The sequence below is a fragment of the Drosophila erecta genome, unplaced genomic scaffold, assembly GCF_003286155.1.
Source record: "Drosophila erecta strain 14021-0224.00,06,07 unplaced genomic scaffold, DereRS2 tig00000021-arrow-pilon, whole genome shotgun sequence".
Lineage (NCBI taxonomy): Eukaryota > Metazoa > Arthropoda > Insecta > Diptera > Drosophilidae > Drosophila > Drosophila erecta.
The window spans coordinates 12,383,221-12,401,487 of NW_020825198.1; the positions used below are offsets into that span (position 1 = coordinate 12,383,221).

An 18,267-nucleotide genomic window follows, 5' to 3' on the forward strand; every position below is an offset into this window, starting at 1 on the left:
AACGACTATTACGATCTATATTTTGTTGTCTCTCTATATACATTTATTATGTAATTCCTGGTAATGATTTTGGGAAGCCTAAGTTTAGATAATGATATTTTTCATCAGACTACAGTGTAAGTCACAAGATAATAATTATTAACGATATCTCGTGCAAGTCTATTCGTGACAACAAGTTCTTCGATTCTGTTCGATTTGTGCTTTTTTGCAGCACTAATGGGCTCGCCAAACCAAAGTTTACCACCACTAACCATCGACAAAAACAACGTCGTATGTTAGTATAAAATTAACGAAGATTTTTTCCCTTACTGATAAAAGCTAGTTTCCTCGCAAAATCTGACTCACAAATAGAGTGAAAACTTAACGGAAATCAGAAACGAAAGCGGGACTAAAGCAAATTCATCATTCGTATAAAATGTGATGTTTTCTTGTGACTGATAAAAGTTTGTAACTTAGTATACAAAAAAAGTAAATATCATTTAAGACAACTGGACTGAAATGCGCAGTTTATTTGCAATTAGTCCGTATTTGTTGCACGGAAATATCCCTTTTTATAGATAAGAAACTTGTGCAATTTTTACTCAACTCCTGCGTGTGTGTATGTCCAAACAGTGGCGGGACAAAGGAGCCTACTCCCTTTCACAGTGGCTTCCTTAAGGATCTGTCACCCTTTAAAACAGTGGTGGCATGAATGAGACACTACAGTGTGTACTAATCACAGTTTACATTTGAAAATTAATAATTTATTCCCCAGTTAAAAATCAAATCACGTATTTGAAATAAAGTGATAAAAGCTGTATGTACGGTGCACACTCTATAGTTAGACACATTTAATTCTTCATAAATTTTGTTAGTCTTGTTATCGAAAAAAAGCAAGAAAGCCAACTACGTTTCACTTATAATTAGTGTCGACATCGCGATAGCATACTTTGTACATTTCATTCTGTGTTTGTGTTATCTTTCCGAAAAACAATGCATTCACTTTATACATATGTCCCACTGTATGTACGCTTGTATGAACACAAGGAATGGAGGCGGTGGGCGTCTTTCAGGGCCAAGTTACCACTAAGACTTGGAGCAAAACCATTGATGTGAATGAATGTGAATCAGCGATGCCATATAACCTGTACTATATCCAATACCAAGAAATAACAATCGAACAAGCAACCCAAAACAAATCAAACAGCCAAGAAAACTAGCTGGCTAATGACGTCATCGAAAGAGTACTGGCAACTGCTGCTTTTGGCTAATTTATTCTCACATTTCAGCCGCATACATTCTACATGCCAATAATCGAGCCCAACGACTGACTGAGCCACGTCCTGCGTCACCACGCGAATTCCAATCACATCGAACGGTTAGCACCTGATTCTGCCGAATCCACTGAATCCACCTCCACTTTATCGTGCCCACCCGCCATGGACGCCCATTCGCGTTTCGCACCGAGATTACCAGGTAAGTCCGCCGGTCGATCGGCCAAGTCATGCTCTTCGATTCGAATATATCTAGTTTTGATCTTTCGTTCCTTTACTGCTTAGCATTTTGAGCGCAATTGCCAGTGATTTGCTTTTTTTTAGCGATCAGAAATAGTTCCCAAAATTAAGAGGCACAGATAACTCTGTTAACACTAACTAAGTCTTCTAATTAAGGACTTAATTAGCTCTTGGCCTATCTTTTGCATTCATATTCTGAGAAGTTTGTATTAAATAATATAATAATCATTGACGATAAATTACTGAGTAATTAAACATATAATCGTTAATTCTAGTTTCCACGAAGATTCAGTGAGTTTTTGTCAATGAGCTTAAAGTTGAATGAATAATTATAACTTGTGGCTATACTCTAGGCAAGCTACTTATTCATTTTAAAGCTTTCTCATTTAATTACCCTACGCATAATTACAAAAACGGGCCTAAAAATATATGTATGAAATGAGGGCAGGTTTTCTCAATACCTCACCTCCAATCTGTGTTTCAAGTTTTGGGAGTCATTTCTTTGCGCTGCTTTATTTTCTTGTTTTCATTGCCGTATCGTAGTTTCTTTGAGGGGGGAGAAGTGCCCTCGTTCGAGAACTAACAGCTAAAGCCAGCAATTACGACTAATTTTGTGCCCCGACCCGCCGCCTTGCCTAACCCCCAACCGCCCCCTAACCGAGTTCTTTGTTTTTGGTATCAAGTTGCGCTACTAACCCCATTTCAAACTGCATAATCCAGCCTATGTGGGCAGCTCACCGTCTCTCTGTACATACATAACTCGCATTTTAAACTATCCAAAGTGTTTGCTTGGTTTGTTGTGGATCCTATTTGTTAACTACTTTTCGCTAGCTGTGTTGTTGCCAATGTTTGTTACCAGGTGTTTTGTGATCGTGTGTTTGCCCTAGCCTAAATAGTCTAATCCCTAGCTTAGAGTTTCCTAATCGTCTCTGTTCTGTTCTGTTCAGTAATCGTCTGCCAATTATATCGAAACCGTAAGACTCTTGATTAACCAATCAGATGCCAATGTACTTATCAAATGAAATTTCTCTGATTCATGTCTATTCACTTACTCAAACTCAATCCGAACTAAACTTGTTGCCTCAGGCCGTCAAAATACTTAACTGAAAGCATTACTTGTAAGATTACGTTTTTGGAATACCAGTCCGCGCCAGGGAAACCTACGAGATTTATAAATGCCTTCCTCTCGCACCCCAAGGTCCCGCCATCAATCCGATTGTCGATAACTCGGACGAGCCGCAACCAAGTCTCTCCGATCTGCACGACTTCGAGCCGAAGCTAGAGTTTGATGATACCGAGCTGCTGGCCCCATCTCCCCTAGAAAGTAAGTAATACAATTGAAAGCCTTAAAGAAATCTGTAAACCTTACTGAAACTCATTCTCTGACTTCTTCCCAGAAGATGTTATGGTCGGGGATTTCGTTCTGGACGAAGGTAAGTGGGTGAATCGATTCCTTCTGGCCAATGAATAATGTATCCCCATTACGAACAGATACAGATCTTGAGCCCGAGGAAGATGTAAATCCGCTGGAGGACGACTTTGAGGACCAACTCAGGGAACAATCTGAAAACTTTCAGACCCCCAGAAACAAGTGCGATTTTCTGGGAACGGATAAGCAGGGTCGCCATATCTTCGGCATTTATGCATCCCGCTTTCCCGAAAAGTCCCAGCTGGAAGGATTTGTTCGGTAGGATCAATTTTTGAGTTCATTTGTTTCTTAATCATCACTGTATTTCATTTTCATCCATCCATCAGGGAAATCATCAAGGAGATCGAACCATTTGTGGAGAACGACTACATTTTGGTATATTTCCATCAAGGCCTCAAGGAGGATAACAAACCATCCGCACAATTCCTGTGGAACTCGTACAAAGAGCTCGATCGCAACTTCCGCAAGAACCTGAAGACGCTGTATGTGGTTCATCCGACGTGGTTCATACGGGTCATTTGGAACTTCTTTAGCCCGTTCATCAGCGACAAGTTCCGCAAGAAGCTAGTCTACATCTCAGGCTTGGACGAGCTGCGCCAAGCGCTCGGCCTCAACAAGCTGAAGCTGCCGGACAACATCTGCGACCTGGATGACAAACTGAACCCCAGCCGGAAGCCATCGACACCGCCGCCCAGCAGTATTTTAAATGCATCCCGGCAGCAGCAGCACAAAATGGCGACGACGCATCAATTTGGGGTGCCCCTGAAATTCATCGTGATAAACAGTCCGTGCTTAAACTCCATTCCGCCAATTGTGCGCAAATGTGTGGACTCGCTGTCCATAACGGGCGTGATCGATACGGAGGGCATATTTCGTCGATCGGGCAATCACTCCGAGATCATGGCACTGAAGGAGCGCGTCAACCGAGGCGAGGATGTAGATCTAAAGAGCGTGAATGTCCACGTTATAGCCGGCCTACTGAAGAGTTTCCTGCGCGATCTCGCAGAGCCGCTGCTCACCTTCGAGCTGTACGAGGATGTGACCAGATTTCTAGACTGGCCCAAGGAAGAGCGTTCGAGGAACGTGACGCAACTGATACGCGAAAAACTGCCAGAGGAGAACTATGAACTGTTCAAGTACATTGTAGAGTTCCTGGTCAGGGTGATGGACTGCGAGGATCTCAACAAGATGACTTCCTCAAACCTGGCCATCGTGTTCGGTCCCAATTTCCTGTGGTCGCGCAACACCACCACCTCCCTGGAGGAGATCGCTCCCATCAATGCTTTCGTCGACTTTGTGCTGCAGAACCATAAGGACATCTATTTGATCGACGTCAATCAGCGCACAGTGTCCGTCGACTAACGACTGGCCTGCCACCAACAAGTCCGTAATTGTAAATTGTTTGATTTTAATGTTAGTTCTAAGTGAACCAATGGTTAGCTAATGAGAGCACACAAAACGCAACAGAAACTAGAACAGAATGCAATGTCGTGTATAAAGTGTACTGTAATCCTAAGTTCAATTTTAAACTGTGTGTATGTGTGGAACTGCTTGTAGCCCCAACTCCACGCCAACTCTCCCCCCAATCACAATTATGTACCCCATAAGCGCTAAATACGATTGATTTACCAAAGAAATTTGCTTGTGTTCGCTCCGCGACGAACAGAAGAGAAGTTCGATATGAGATGTTATTATTATACTACGTATTAATTCAACGCACATTTCCCCATAACCGAAAACGAATCTTGGTTGCGTTGCTGAATGTAAATGCACAGCACAAGTGGAGTTGTGGCGAACTCAAAAATCGTACTATGTAGTCTTGAATTTCCTTATAGTCATACAAACAATTTTTATAAAATAACGGTATTGTTAAAAATAAAGCAAGTGTTAAAATAACGAATTCGCCTTTTACGCTATCATTAAAAATTATATAGATTTATCCAAGACAAGTAATTCCTATACAATACAGATTTTGGGGACCAAACTTGCGCATGATCGCAAGCGATTTTTATTGATATCAAAACAAATCGGTCCAGTATGGAATATTAAATGTATCATTAAGGGTCACAAGGAGTCGGCTTAAATGTTGATGTTCTTCAGTTTGCGATTCAGATCGTTGAACTTAAGGATTTTACGCACAAAGAAGTCGCCATACCGATGTGAAACCTTGGTGTCGGCGATGTGGATCATGTCGTCGTCAATGTAGAAGTCCAACTAGAATATTAACGTATATTATTTGATGTGTCTAGAAACTTTCAATGTAAAACTCACCTCGGAGCCAGACTTGAATGTTCCCTCCAGGCCGCTGGGTCCTTTGCTCCACACCAGGTTGCGCATTTTGTGCTTGAAACAAAGCAGGCGGATCAGCAGCTTGGACACGTCATCCTCGCTGGCGTTGGGATCGATGAAAGAAGCCAGTTTGGTCAGCGGCAGGGTAGTGTACAGTTTCAGATACGAGCGCGTTGTGGGCAGATCCTTCTGTTGGCGCACTTCGTCCATGAAAACCAGCAACTGGTGTTCCATAGGGTCCTTGACATAGTCCTCCATGGGTGCGTCTGCAGCTGGTGGGCAGGGGCTCACGAAACGTGGGCAGGCGAACACAAAGAAGGACTTGAAGACCTCCAAATCTCCGCACTGCATCTTAAACATGGCGTCATGGTAGTTCTTTTCCCTGAGCACCTGCTGGATGGACTCGTCGATGCACTGAGGATGGAGCACCAAGCAGATGGCCAAAAGGTGGTACATCTGTTCAGCCTGCTTGTTGATTTGGTCGTTCTGGTATGAACGCGTGCTGTACAGCTGCTTGGTACGCTGGATGTACAGGAGGATATCCGAGAAGGTCCGGATGGCATCAGCGTAGCGGCGCATCATCATGTAGGCGAAACCCACGTAGTAGGACGTCGAGATTTGGCAGGCGGGGATGTGCGAGTAGGCGGACTTCTTGTGGATCTCAATGGGCTCCAGCACCTTGATGGCTTGGTAGTAGTCACCCAGCAGCGAGTGAACGCGCAGCAGTCCAACAAGGGAGAAGTAACCCAGCATCTTGTAGAAGGACAATTTGCCGAAGTCACCAGCTACGGTCTGGGGATCAACGCCCTGTGAGATGGCCTCCAGCTGCTTCTTGATGTTCGAAATGTCCACGAGGGAGTGCAGCACGTTGAGGATGCAGAGAATGCTCCACTCGTTGCTGTGGTTCACGCACAGCTGCTGGATCTCATCCTGCGACTTGTCCGTAAGGCGGGCGCTGCAAAAACAAAAACGGAAGGTTAATCGGAATCCACAAGCTGCAAAAACAGCTACATACCGGTACTGCGCGAAGTTCTGGAACTGATACACGAACTCATCTACCAACTCCCACAGCCAGATGTCGGGCAGCTCCAGCATCACAGGGTTCTGGGCCGAGATGATCAAGTTGAAGAAGTCGCAGTAGTTGAAAAACGAGTTGATCCTCTGCTCCAACTTGGGGCCACCGGAGATGCGGGCATGGATGTGGCGATAGTACAACTCCTTGTATAAGATCAGGAAGACCTTGTCGTTGTCCACGATAGCAGCCACCTCCTGCTCCTCGGGCCAAGCAGTCTTGTCAAAGTGGTGGTCACTGATCTGCGGGAACGTGTTCTCGTACATATTCTGGATGTCGTACAAGTTGCCCTCCTTGATCGCCTGGCAGAAGTTGATGAGGAAGTACTTGACGTTGTCCGGCATCCGGGCGGCGTAGTAGTTCCTCTCGTACTCCATGTCCAGTTGGGGGTCTCCGGTATGGGCGTAGTCATCGTAGTACTCCTGAAATTCGGAAAAACCGAATTAGACAACCACATGAAATACGGATCTACTACTCTCTGGGTAAGTGACCTAATAAATAAAGATCAGTCGCTTCCGTGTAGTTGAAGCTTGCCTAGACCTTCAAAAGGCAGAGATACAATCAATCCCCATAATGTAGCTTAGATAACAGAGTTTTAGCCAAGGAAAATGTCCAGCTCGAGCTAAAGAGAGCAGTATCTCAAGGTACACAGCTGCCTCAACCAAACTCTATTTATAGGTCTGCTTCTTCAGAAGGCATTCCTGAGAAGAAAGCTAGAACATGCATGTTCCTCCTTCAGGAGGTTATCCCAAACTGCCATCAACAAAATAAAAGTACTCTCATATCAAAGCATTTGAAAAGTATTATGACTTATAAAATGCACACCCAATACCAATAATCACCACATGGCGGCGGAGCTTCCACCTGAATACAGGATCCGTTTCCGAACGGCAAAGACACTTGTTCAAGTGTTTGTCTACGGATTACCAGTGGGTAAGTGGCATTAATGATCTACACACGAGCTATGCCGAGGCATACGACTTTAAAATTATTCCAGTGAGTTTTGTATTTGTGCGAGGGGAACAAAAGATGGGTTATGTTGTCGGCGGAGTACCGGGATTGGTTATCAGAAAATGAATCATTCCTCGCTGACTGCACTCACCGAATTGTTTGCGTATTCGTCTCCGCCGTACATTGTCGCTGTTTTATTCTTTCCGGGTAACACACAAAACGCAAAACCGTTCAAACGCTGAGGAAATTGACAACACGCCAACAAATTTTTGGCGAAAAGAGGGAGAAACAGTGTGACCAACTATCGATAACGCTCCAGCTAGACTATCGATGTTTTCACGCCCCTATCGATTTGGTATTTGGAAAATTTGTATAAATATTTTTAAGTTCGAAATTCTGGGTAGATATGAAAACTAGATGATTTAAAAATATCTAAAATGTAATGGGCTTTCTTTGCCATTACATTTTTAGCACTTTTCTTTTAAGATTGTATTTTTTTTGCAATGTTTTTTTCTAAGCTTAAAAAATACTTTAAATACTTTACTAAAATACTTTTCAAAATAAATATCAAAACTCGATAGTTTTATTTGACGCGATAAGCTCTCAGTTGGCGGCATCTTGTCACGATTGAGTCATGGTCACACTGGCAGCGAGACATTCTGTTCGTGTGTCATCCGCGTTGCGATAATTATTTTCTTAATTCAACGAAATTCTTTCAAAGTGGGCGTGATCTGCTGCAGCCGTACACCCGGTTGATAAATTACATAAATTCAAAGTCGATTAAAAACGGAACGTAAAGAGCAGTCCAAACCTTGGAACACCGCGGACGCGTTGCCATAAATTATCAGCTTTTCACGGTGTTTTTTCAGCGGAAAAGTGCATTTTGGTTGAACACTTCTCGGAAATCGGAAAATCGGATATAGATGTGTTTATAAAACCATCCAGCTATAGTGTTTAATTAACAGCCTCCACGATGAGGCCGCCCAGGAGTAATACGAAAACAGCATTTTTCTCGCTTCAGTTTGGATTGTTATGCCTCTTATTGCTGGTCAATAATGGCATTAAATCGGTGCAAGCAGGTAAAAACCAGTGAAAACCCCTTGAATAACCCTGGAATTCAGATCCTTTCTGGTCGATATTCCAATCCAGATGTGACAAAACGTCGATTGTTTGTAAGCCAACTTTTTGGGCGTGTTCCCCAAAGCTGAAGACTCGCTCCTCCATTTTCTTTTGACCCGTTGTTTGCTTTTTAACTCGCTCTTTGCGATCGCGAGAGTTAGAGAGAATCTGAGAGCGCGGAGAGCGATCGAAAGGTTGCTTACGAATAGCAGTGGCAAAACAAAAACGCCGATTAACAACGCCCGTTTTTACTCGTTCTTTTTGGGCAAAGACGTTGGATTCTTGATTTCCGTATGTTCAATGAAGCTTCCCGGAAAACGAAAACGACAAAAGTTGCCGGTTGCATCCCCAGTTGCTCTGGTCTTTTTTCCGGCTTCTCAAATGCGCATGCGGCAAATTAGAAGCATCTGCTGATTGATGATGCTGCACGTGATTTTATCATTATCCTTCCATATGTCAACAGACCTAAGCGCTTTCCCCACAAATTTCAACATTTCATGCAATGTAAACAATCCAACGTTCATATGCAAACATTTTTATGACTAACAATAAACAATGCCACAAAATTAATTTGCCACTTTTACGCCTTGAAGCGTCGAAAGCAGACAGCCGACATATGTATATCCTCCCAGACTTTGGTCGATTTCCATAATTTATTTCTGTTCTTATTGCCTCGAAAACAGCATCATTCGCACTTCAAGTTTCCCCCAGATGTACGGAAATGGCCTTTCAGACCTCGTCATATTTGTTTCATTTAGAACATTAGCCAGATTTTTTGTGTTTCATTTTCCTTCTAATCACCATTGGGCAATTATGTAGCGAAAAAGTAGTTCAACCTGGCTAAATAAATACATGTATGTATTATTTACCAGAAGATTGTCATGCGTGTTTCCCTGGTTTCCTTTCGAGCTTATCAGGTTGATTTTTCCACTCCACCCAAGGCTCAAAGTCAGCTTAAAGTGCCCACGAACTCCGAATGACCTCGCAAGGGTTGTTTTCCCCCACTCCCATAAGAAAATGCCAGTGTGCTGTTTGCCTAGGAGGAGCTCCGGCTGCACCCATAATAAACAATTCCGTGGGGGTTGCTGCAGACAGGGGCAATTGTCTGGATTTCCGACACGACCTGGCCCCATATCCGCACGTTCTTGTCATGGATCCTAGAGGCCAAAAGACTCTCGTCAACGGAAAATATTGTGGTGCAAATATGAGACAAGAATCTTCCTCTTAGAACGGTGGTACCTGCTTAATAGGGAAAATAGAAAATATTTAATCTAAACAGTGAGTTAGATACATACACAGATACATCTTAAATAGTAATGCATTGCGAATAGTCCAACCAATTCCATCTGGATATATTTTATTTTATACAGATTGTCTAATTTCATAGGGATTCCCCTAGTACTGATTTATTTACCACAAGCAATTTCGATCGATCTTGTACGACTTCATTTCCCCAGAAAACAGAGAATTAAGGACTCACATAAAATAGCAAATATTTACCCTTCAGACGGGACTTGATTTGTTTTTTTTTTGCTTCTTGCTGCCTTATAGATGTGGCTTTCTTTATGTGCCCATAAAAAGGAGGCCAATGATTATGTTTCGGCTGAAGTACTTCAGCTTATTGGCCGCCATCCAAACAGATTCTTCATATCTCAATTTTAATTATGCCCGTGACAGTTTGCGTTCACTTTTTCGCCCGACAATGTACACTTGTATATGGGTCATGGAATTCCGGATATTTATAGATCGATATTGCACTCTTTCAGACGCCTTCACGGACTATTTCTCCGACTACGAGTGCAACCAGCCGCTCATGGAAAGAGCCGTCCTCACGGCGACATCATCCTTAACAGAAAGAGGTCCCGACATGGCTCGTCTAAACGGTGAGTAATATTGATTAAAAAGACTAAGTTTAAAGTTATTTGTTCGAAAGTTGAGTTGCCTTTCAGTTGCTTCATTAGCAATTATTATTTCAAAATGCTGCGCCCCTAGAAAAATGTGTTTTCATTTTAATATCCAAATAAGTAGCTACTTTCCCTTTATTTTCAATATGCGTGTATAAAAATGAAAAAAAAGTCATTTAAAAGTTCTCCATTATCTAAATTGGAAATGGGAACACCCCGAATTTGGTGGAGCAGTATATTTGCAGTATATTTATAAGGCGTAATCGCTGGGGTATTTTTACCCTCTCCACTTGTGGCCATACTGCATCACAATAGCGAATTAAAAACAACATCGCAAAGCGAAAACGCCCCGAAAACAATGATTATGGAAAGCAATTAGATAGTTATAAAACGCATCGAAATGAGCAAACACATCTGCACCCGATGGGCCTTTGACCTGGGCAGCTGGAGTCCCACACTTTCTCAACTGAGCCGGGCGGTGGCCGCAATTCAACCGGAGGAACGAGCTCGGCTGATGAAGTTCCACTTCATAGATGACTTTCTGTCCTCACTAATTGGCCGCCTTCTGATGCGCAAATATGTGAGCACGTGCAGCGGATTGCCGCCTCACGAAGTGAAGTTCGCCCGGGATGTGAGGGGAAAACCCTACTGGGTGAGGGAAAGCTACGATGGGCCACCTCTTAGCTTCAATGTCTCTCACCAGGGAAGCCTGGTACTTCTGGCCGGCATTACCGGCGAGAGTAGTGATCCCGACTTTGGAATCGGCACAGATGTTATGAAGATCGAGTACAGTGGTGGTAAGCCACTGTCGGAGTTCTTTCGCCTGATGAAGAGCAAGTTTTCGACAGAGGAATGGAACTACATTGGAAGACCACACCATGATGAGCGGGAACAGGTGAAGGCGTTCATGCGTCACTGGTGCCTCAAGGAGGCCTACGTCAAGGAGCTGGGAGTCGGCATCACTGTGGACCTGCAAAGGATCAGCTTCTCAGTGGACACTACTCGAAGCTTGGAGGCGGATATTTCCCCCCTAATCGGTACAAGCCTGCGTTGCCACGACAAACCCATGGACAATTGGCATTTCGAAGAGCATTTACTGCAGGAGGACTACTGCGCGGCCATTGCATTCCGGAATTGTTTGCCACAAGAGCATGGAAGGTTTAAGTTCCTGCGAGTTGAGGAACTTCTCGTAGAGAGTGAAGATTCGGAACTACAGGAAGTGATCAGCTACTGCCAAAAGGCACTTCTTAAGCCCTACAAGCGGTCATGATGTATAAGAACTTTAAGGAATCTAAGCCAAGCAAACGTAGCTCCTAAAAACAGCATTGTTATCCCTAGAATAAACAAGCATTTATACTTTCTCAATAGTTGTGTACCCAATTTGGAATAGTTTGTAATCCTTGTGTTGTCATGTTGCGCTCACACCCCACAGAAATCGTCTGTTTGCCTGGCACTGGATAAACAAACGCTACGAAACGAAGCCGGAAATATGCTTAAAAGGCCATAAACCGAAATTTAGGAACCCGTAAATGGGTCTCAGACAGGGGCCAGACATTGGTTTTGGTTGAATTTATGCGCCAACAGGATAACCATCCGCAAGGGTAGCACTGAATGGCTCGTTTATTTGAATTATTTTTGGCATTGCCCAAAGTTTTATCGATGGGAACACGATGGCTGGCTGATATGCACGTTGCCAACGGAGGACAAAGAAAACTCGAATGCGGCATAAAAATATTGGGGAATGGAACTTGCGCTGAGAAATCCCTGCAGTCTGGACTTTCTCACACTATTTTGTCACACCTGTTTGCAATTTGGCGCGCTGAGCAATTAAAACAAAGGCAAACGACTGCAATTGTTTATGCTTAACCATTTGCGAACTCTCCCATTTTGTGTTGCCACCAACTCAACCCTCGGGCTACCCAAATCCTTTTTTTTGGCAGGGGTTGATCCTTGTTCTGAAGGACCTCGACCACTTGCAGCTGTCAATTGCGATCGCCCCTAAATTATGGTTTATTAATTGAAAACACCCCCTGCTAGAGATTGGCGCAATTTTAAACCCCTTAGTTTTAGGCAATTATAGAGCGTAGACTTCCCATTTGTTTGCCCACTTAAGGTTTATTTTATGTTGCCTTTGTTTTGGTTTAAATTGTATCATTTTTATTTTATTGCCCATCATCCCATGACCATTTGCGAACCCCAGCTGGCACCTCGTGGTCCGCGAAGAACTCGGACTTCGACCAGCGTCTGATTATTGACCTGGGCGTGGTGCGGAACGTGACGCACATCGCCCTGCAAGGACGACCCCATAGCAATGAGTACGTCACCGAGTACAGCATTAGCTATGGCATAACCGATCTAGAGTTCGCCGACTATAAAGAGCCGGGCGGCAATGTCAAGGTAAACAATTGATCTCCACGTACCATTGGAAATGTGTGTCGCTAATCCCAAATGGAATTGAACGCTTTTGGTGGTGGTTTATTGCACAGACAAAAAATATTATGGATTTGTATGTTTCCATTATCTTCTGTGCCCTATATCATATCGAGGGATACACATATTACTTTTTTCTCTGTGAAATCCATTGGTGGTTGGGCGAATCCTTGGTCCGCTAAATCGGATTATCCTCACATAAATTCATTAACACTTTTGCTTGCTTTTGTGCTTGGTTCTGTATGATTTAATTCATCCCGCATGCATTTGTTACTTATTTGGCTAATGGTTCTGTAGATTACTTTTGTTAAAAAACACCCACACCCTTCTTTAAACTCTGACACTGCGACTAACTAGATTGGTAAATGCACCTTGTGCAGGTAAAGCTGCTTGGACACCGGTCGAGAATACATATAACCACTTTCTAACACTCGATCTGGGGGATCCGCGCACGGTGCGCAAGATCGCCACCATGGGACGCATGCATACGGACGAGTTCGTGACGGAGTACATTGTCCAGTATTCGGACGATGGCGAGTTCTGGCGCTCGTACGTGAATCCTACTAGCGAGCCGCAGGTACTGTGACTAATCCTAGTCTAAGACTACAATAAAAAACACAACTAATCCTGGCTTAAAGGATGGTGATGGATTAATGCTTCAGGCTCTGGCTTTGCACTATTTTATATTTGTATATTGAACAAAATGTATAACATTAATATGGTATCCATCATAGATGTTCAAGGGCAACTCGGATGGCAACTCTATTCACTACAACGTCTTCGAGGTGCCCATTATTGCCCAATGGGTTAGGATCAATCCCACCAGGTGGCACGATCGTATTTCCATGCGGGTCGAGCTCTACGGCTGCGATTACAGTAAGTGATGAATGGAGTTTTGGGTTTGTTTTATTTTTAATCCCAAACATTTTCTTGCAGTCTCTGAGAACCTGTACTTTAATGGCACTGGCTTGGTGCGCTATGATCTGAGGCGGGAACCTATTACCTCCACCAAGGAGTCCATCCGATTCCGCTTTAAGACGGCCTTTGCCAACGGAGTGATGATGTATTCGCGTGGCACACAGGGCGATTACTATGCTCTGCAGCTAAAGGACAACAAGATGGTGCTGAATTTGGATCTGGGATCGCGGGTGATGACCTCCTTATCGGTGGGCAGCCTGCTGGATGACAATGTGTGGCATGATGTAGTGATCTCAAGGAATCAAAGGGACATTATCTTTTCGGTCGATCGTGTCATCGTACGAGGACGCATCCAGGGCGACTTCACGCGACTGAATCTCAATCGGGAGCTGTATCTAGGTGGAGTGCCCAACGTCCAGGAGGGCTTGATCGTCCAACAAAATTTCTCCGGCTGCTTAGAAAACATCTACTTCAATTCTACCAACTTTATTCGAGTAATGAAAGACAGCACTGAGCTGGGAGAAGGATATCTTTTCACTAGGGTAAACACCATCTACGCGTGTCCATCGCCTCCGATTTATCCGGTGACCTTCACTACCCGATCGTCGTTCGTCCGTTTGAAGGGTTATGAAAACTCACAGCGCCTAAACGTCTCCTTCTATTTCCGTACTTACGAGGAAACTGGAGTAATGCTGCATCACGACTTCTATTCGGGTGGTTACGTTAAGGTCTTCTTGGAGTTTGGCAAGGTGAAGATCGACCTCAAAATCAAGGAGAAAGCGCGAATTATTCTGGACAATTACGACGATCAGTTCAATGATGGCAAATGGCATTCGTTCATTATATCCATCGAAAAGAATCGTTTGATTCTGAATATTGACCAGAGACCAATGACCACAACAAAGAGCCTACAGATTGCCACTGGAGCACAGTACTATATTGCTGGTGGAAAGGACAAGAACGGATTCGTCGGCTGCATGCGGCTAATTTCGGTGGATGGAAATTACAAATTACCGCAGGACTGGGTGAAGGGCGAGGAAGTTTGCTGTGGCGATGATGTCGTCGTCGATGCCTGCCAGATGATTGATCGCTGCAATCCAAATCCTTGCCAGCATAAAGGTCTCTGTCATCAAAACTCCAGGGAGTTCTTCTGTGATTGCGGACACACTGGCTATGCCGGAGCCGTTTGCCATACTTGTGAGTGCCCTTAAATGATTGCTCGATAATTTGACTTATTATTTTAATCTTGTTATCTAGCTAACAATCCATTGTCCTGCTTGGCCCTCAAGAATGTGCAGCATGTGCAGCAGCGTGTGAACTTGAACCTCGACGTGGATGGCAGTGGCCCTCTGGAACCTTTCCCAGTAACCTGCGAATTCTACTGTAAGTTGATATCACTCAGTCGCTTCCATTTATTTTAACTTGTTCATGCCTTAAATTGAAAAACAATTACCATCAATCAAGTTATTCTATTCTCTGTAATAATTTAGATAACTTTTATGGTTGAAAATATGTGTGTATGCTTCTTTAAATATGTAATTTTATAAACTTATGACATTGATTGATGTTTTTGCAGCGGATGGACGCGTGATTACCACCCTCAGCCACAGTCAAGAGCACACCACAACTGTAGATGGATTCCAGGAGCCTGGCTCCTTTGAGCAGTCCATCATGTACGATGCCAACCAACTGCAAATTGAAGCTTTGTTGAATCGCTCCCATAGCTGCTGGCAGCGCCTTAGCTACTCCTGCCGCTCCTCCCGACTCTTCAACTCTCCATGTGAGTAGTAACGCGATTCCCTAAGTTTATTCAGAGTTATAATGGAATTTTGTATTCAGCTGAGGCCGGTAATTTCCGCCCCTTCTCTTGGTGGATCTCTCGCCACAATCAGCCGATGGACTATTGGGCTGGAGCTCTTCCTGGATCTCGTAAGTGCGAGTGTGGAATTCTGGGCAAGTGTCACGATCCCACAAAGTGGTGCAACTGCGATTCGAACAGTCTGGAATGGATGGAGGATGGTGGTGATATCCGGGAGAAGGAGTATCTTCCAGTGCGAGCAGTGAAGTTTGGTGATACTGGAACTCCTTTGGACGAGAAAATGGGTCGCTATACTCTGGGACCGCTGCGCTGTGAGGGCGATGATCTCTTCAGTAATGTGGTAACCTTCCGCATTGCCGATGCTTCTATTAACTTACCACCATTCGACATGGGTCACTCTGGAGATATTTATCTGGAATTCCGTACCACACAAGAGAACTCTGTGATCTTTCATGCTACCGGACCTACAGATTACATTAAGCTGAGTCTCAATGGTGGCAACAAACTGCAATTCCAGTATCAGGCGGGAAGTGGACCACTAGGCGTTAATGTGGGCACAAGCTACCATCTGAACGACAACAACTGGCACACGGTGAGTGTCGAGCGCAACAGGAAGGAGGCACGTCTAGTGGTTGATGGGTCCATCAAGGCTGAGGTTCGAGAGCCGCTTGGTCCGGTGCGTGCCCTTCACTTAACTTCGGACTTGGTGATCGGCGCCACCACTGAGTACCGCGATGGTTACGTAGGATGCATTCGTGCGCTGCTGCTGAACGGAAAGATGGTTGACTTGAAGGATTACTCCAAGCGTGGATTGTACGGCATCAGTACCGGATGCGTTGGTCGTTGTGAATCAAATCCATGCCTAAACAATGGCACGTGTATCGAGCGATACGATGGCTACAGTTGCGATTGCCGTTGGAGCGCATTCAAAGGACCTATTTGCGCAGATGGTGGGTAATTGAATGTTGCAGTAATTGCATCTTATTCAATTTGCATTTACTTATTGCAGAGATTGGTGTCAACCTACGCTCCAGTTCGATTATTCGCTACGAGTTTGAGGGTTCCTTCCGTTCCACAATTGCCGAGAACATTCGCGTCGGCTTCACCACCACCATCCCGAAGGGATTCCTGCTTGGCTTCTCTTCCAACTTAACTGGCGAATATTTAACTATTCAAATATCGAATTCTGGTAAATTGATTTGCACACACTTTTAAGTGTAAACCACTTCATGCTCAACTCGTTTTCTTTTAGGCCATTTGCGCTGCGTATTTGATTTTGGTTTCGAGAGACAGGAAATCATATTCCCCAAAAAACATTTTGGCCTGGGTCAGTACCACGATATGCACTTTATGCGAAAAAATGGTGGATCCACCGTGGTTTTAAAGGTCGACAACTACGAGCCGGTCGAGTACAACTTTGATATTAAGGCCTCAGCGGATGCTCAATTCAACAATATTCAGTACATGTACATTGGCAAAAATGAATCTATGACAGACGGCTTTGTGGGTTGTGTGTCGCGAGTTCAGTTCGATGATATCTATCCCCTGAAGCTGATGTTCCAGCAGAATCCTCCCAAAAATGTTAAGTCTTTGGGCAGTAAGTATATGCAGTTAAAGAAACAAAGTAGAACAAGCTAAACAATATTGAATGTTACAGCTCAATTGACAGAAGACTTCTGCGGAGTCGAGCCAGTTACTCATCCACCCATTGAAATTGAGACTAGGCCACCACCTTTGGTGGATGAGGAGAAGTTGCGCAAGGCCTATAACGAAGTTAACTCTGTGCTGCTGGCATGTAAGTTAAATCATTATTCGGCACTTAAAACAAATTAATAACACAAAACTTTATTTCAGGTCTGCTTGTAATTCTCTTCCTGCTGCTCATCCTTATGTTCTTCCTTATCGGTCGCTATCTGCACCGGCACAAAGGCGACTACTTGACGCACGAGGATCAGGGTGCCGATGGAGCTGACGACCCAGACGATGCTGTCCTGCACTCAACTACTGGCCATCAAGTCAGGAAGCGAACAGAGATCTTTATCTAAACCGGTCGCAAAAGTATGCACATAAATCGTTTTAAAATCGCCTTAGACACGCAACAGCGACCACTCAGACTTACCAAAAGATAAAAAAATAGATGAAAACGAAGTGAAAATCAAACAAACACGGAAAAGGCACATCACATATTACAGACAGAAAATACTTTTCCACGCACTGCCAATTGTTTTGCGCAAGTGAATGCTACGATTTGATTTATAATTGGTTGGCTACATTATGCTATGATTTTTTTATTCTTTGGTTCTGTCTGACGGCATTTCGCCCTATTTAACTATGAAATCTCTTTATGTTCACCGAATACCGTCCATTTTTAGTTAATTTTATGAACATTTTGTTTGCGAAATTAAGTTAAAAACTTATTTTAGAGAGCTGCCCGAGTAGCTTACGAAAAGCCGCCAATTTTATGTATTTCTATCGCGCGAGTATGTAAGAACGAACATTCCATTATTTTTAATATGTTTTCACGCTTTACGTTTAATTTAAAATGTCTTCTACTTTACACACAAAAGAACATGAAAATCATTTTGTGGCTAAACAAAGTCGGCTACTATAGAAACACAAAGCATTAAAAACAAATTGTATTTTTGGAAAATGCATTTTGAACGTCTTGACTTGAAATTTTCAAATATACATTACCAAGTGTATATAGATATATATAGCAATAAAAAAATATATATAATTACAAAAAAGAGACAATGAAAAAATTAAAATTTTTATCCTTCAATAAAAGAGAACTACAAATAATTGAAATGGGTTGTGTTGGACTCACCGTTTTGGCAATCTAA

The 18,267-nt window shown here is 43.5% G+C and overlaps 4 protein-coding genes across 9 annotated transcripts; 3 read left to right on the top strand and 1 right to left on the bottom strand.

Moving 5' to 3' along the window:
• The first annotated feature begins 179 nt into the window (after window positions 1-179).
• LOC6544794 (rho GTPase-activating protein 68F) lies at window positions 180-4,819 on the top strand. 5 transcript variants are annotated; one of them, XM_026977783.1, is made up of 6 exons: window positions 180-274; window positions 1,269-1,455; window positions 2,692-2,817; window positions 2,891-2,926; window positions 2,985-3,180; window positions 3,249-4,819. In XM_026977783.1, exons 2-6 carry the CDS (start codon window positions 1,419-1,421, stop codon window positions 4,282-4,284), a joined length of 1,431 nt encoding a protein of 476 aa, XP_026833584.1. In that variant the 5' UTR covers window positions 180-274; window positions 1,269-1,418; the 3' UTR covers window positions 4,285-4,819. The 5 variants fall into 5 exon arrangements, with proteins under 5 accessions (XP_026833584.1, XP_026833582.1, XP_026833585.1 ...); XM_026977781.1 differs by having other exon boundaries at window positions 194-468; XM_026977784.1 differs by having other exon boundaries at window positions 194-468; window positions 2,894-2,926.
• A 73-nt stretch (window positions 4,820-4,892) lies between these two features.
• LOC6544795 (eukaryotic translation initiation factor 3 subunit L) lies at window positions 4,893-7,559 on the bottom strand. The gene is made up of 4 exons (XM_001972466.3): window positions 7,386-7,559; window positions 6,227-6,705; window positions 5,194-6,166; window positions 4,893-5,136 (listed from the first exon to the last, which is right to left on the bottom strand). Exons 1-4 carry the CDS (start codon window positions 7,416-7,418, stop codon window positions 5,002-5,004), a joined length of 1,620 nt encoding a protein of 539 aa, XP_001972502.1. The 5' UTR covers window positions 7,419-7,559; the 3' UTR covers window positions 4,893-5,001.
• A 274-nt stretch (window positions 7,560-7,833) lies between these two features.
• LOC6544469 (neurexin-4) lies at window positions 7,834-18,232 on the top strand. Of its 2 annotated transcripts, none has more exons than XM_001972467.3 (12): window positions 7,834-8,313; window positions 10,120-10,236; window positions 12,458-12,654; window positions 13,422-13,563; window positions 13,624-14,802; window positions 14,863-14,988; window positions 15,182-15,385; window positions 15,445-16,374; window positions 16,434-16,613; window positions 16,677-17,021; window positions 17,082-17,219; window positions 17,279-18,232. In XM_001972467.3, the coding sequence occupies exons 1-12, from the start codon at window positions 8,208-8,210 to the stop codon at window positions 17,467-17,469; spliced, it is 3,855 nt and encodes a 1,284-aa protein (XP_001972503.2). In that variant the 5' UTR covers window positions 7,834-8,207; the 3' UTR covers window positions 17,470-18,232. The 2 variants fall into 2 exon arrangements, with proteins under 2 accessions (XP_001972503.2, XP_015013928.1); XM_015158442.2 differs by lacking the exon at window positions 12,458-12,654 and adding an exon at window positions 13,068-13,264.
• LOC26526418 (L-aminoadipate-semialdehyde dehydrogenase-phosphopantetheinyl transferase) lies at window positions 10,521-11,622 on the top strand. The gene has a single exon (XM_015158788.2). It carries the CDS (start codon window positions 10,658-10,660, stop codon window positions 11,525-11,527), a length of 870 nt encoding a protein of 289 aa, XP_015014274.1. The 5' UTR covers window positions 10,521-10,657; the 3' UTR covers window positions 11,528-11,622.
• Window positions 18,233-18,267: the final 35 nt, after the last annotated feature.

Excerpts from the sequence above, each read along its gene's own strand:
- LOC6544794 (XM_026977783.1), top strand. The coding sequence starts at position 1,419 with ATGGACGCCCATTCGCGTTTCGCACCGAGATTACCAG. Across the intron at positions 1,456-2,691 it reads TTTCGCACCGAGATTACCAG|GTCCCGCCATCAATCCGATT; the intron begins GTAAGTCCGCCG and ends TCGCACCCCAAG. Across the intron at positions 3,181-3,248 it reads CAGCTGGAAGGATTTGTTCG|GGAAATCATCAAGGAGATCG; the intron begins GTAGGATCAATT and ends TCCATCCATCAG.
- LOC6544795 (XM_001972466.3), bottom strand. The coding sequence starts at position 7,418 with ATGTACGGCGGAGACGAATACGCAAACAATTCG. Across the intron at positions 6,706-7,385 it reads ACGAATACGCAAACAATTCG|GAGTACTACGATGACTACGC; the intron begins GTGAGTGCAGTC and ends TCCGAATTTCAG. Across the intron at positions 6,167-6,226 it reads CAGAACTTCGCGCAGTACCG|CGCCCGCCTTACGGACAAGT; the intron begins GTATGTAGCTGT and ends TTGTTTTTGCAG.
- LOC6544469 (XM_001972467.3), top strand. The coding sequence starts at position 8,208 with ATGAGGCCGCCCAGGAGTAATACGAAAACAGCATTTTTCTCGCTTCAG. Across the intron at positions 14,989-15,181 it reads AGTAACCTGCGAATTCTACT|CGGATGGACGCGTGATTACC; the intron begins GTAAGTTGATAT and ends ATGTTTTTGCAG. Across the intron at positions 17,022-17,081 it reads AAATGTTAAGTCTTTGGGCA|CTCAATTGACAGAAGACTTC; the intron begins GTAAGTATATGC and ends TGAATGTTACAG.
- LOC26526418 (XM_015158788.2), top strand. The coding sequence starts at position 10,658 with ATGAGCAAACACATCTGCACCCGATGGGCCTTTGACCTGGGCAGCTGG.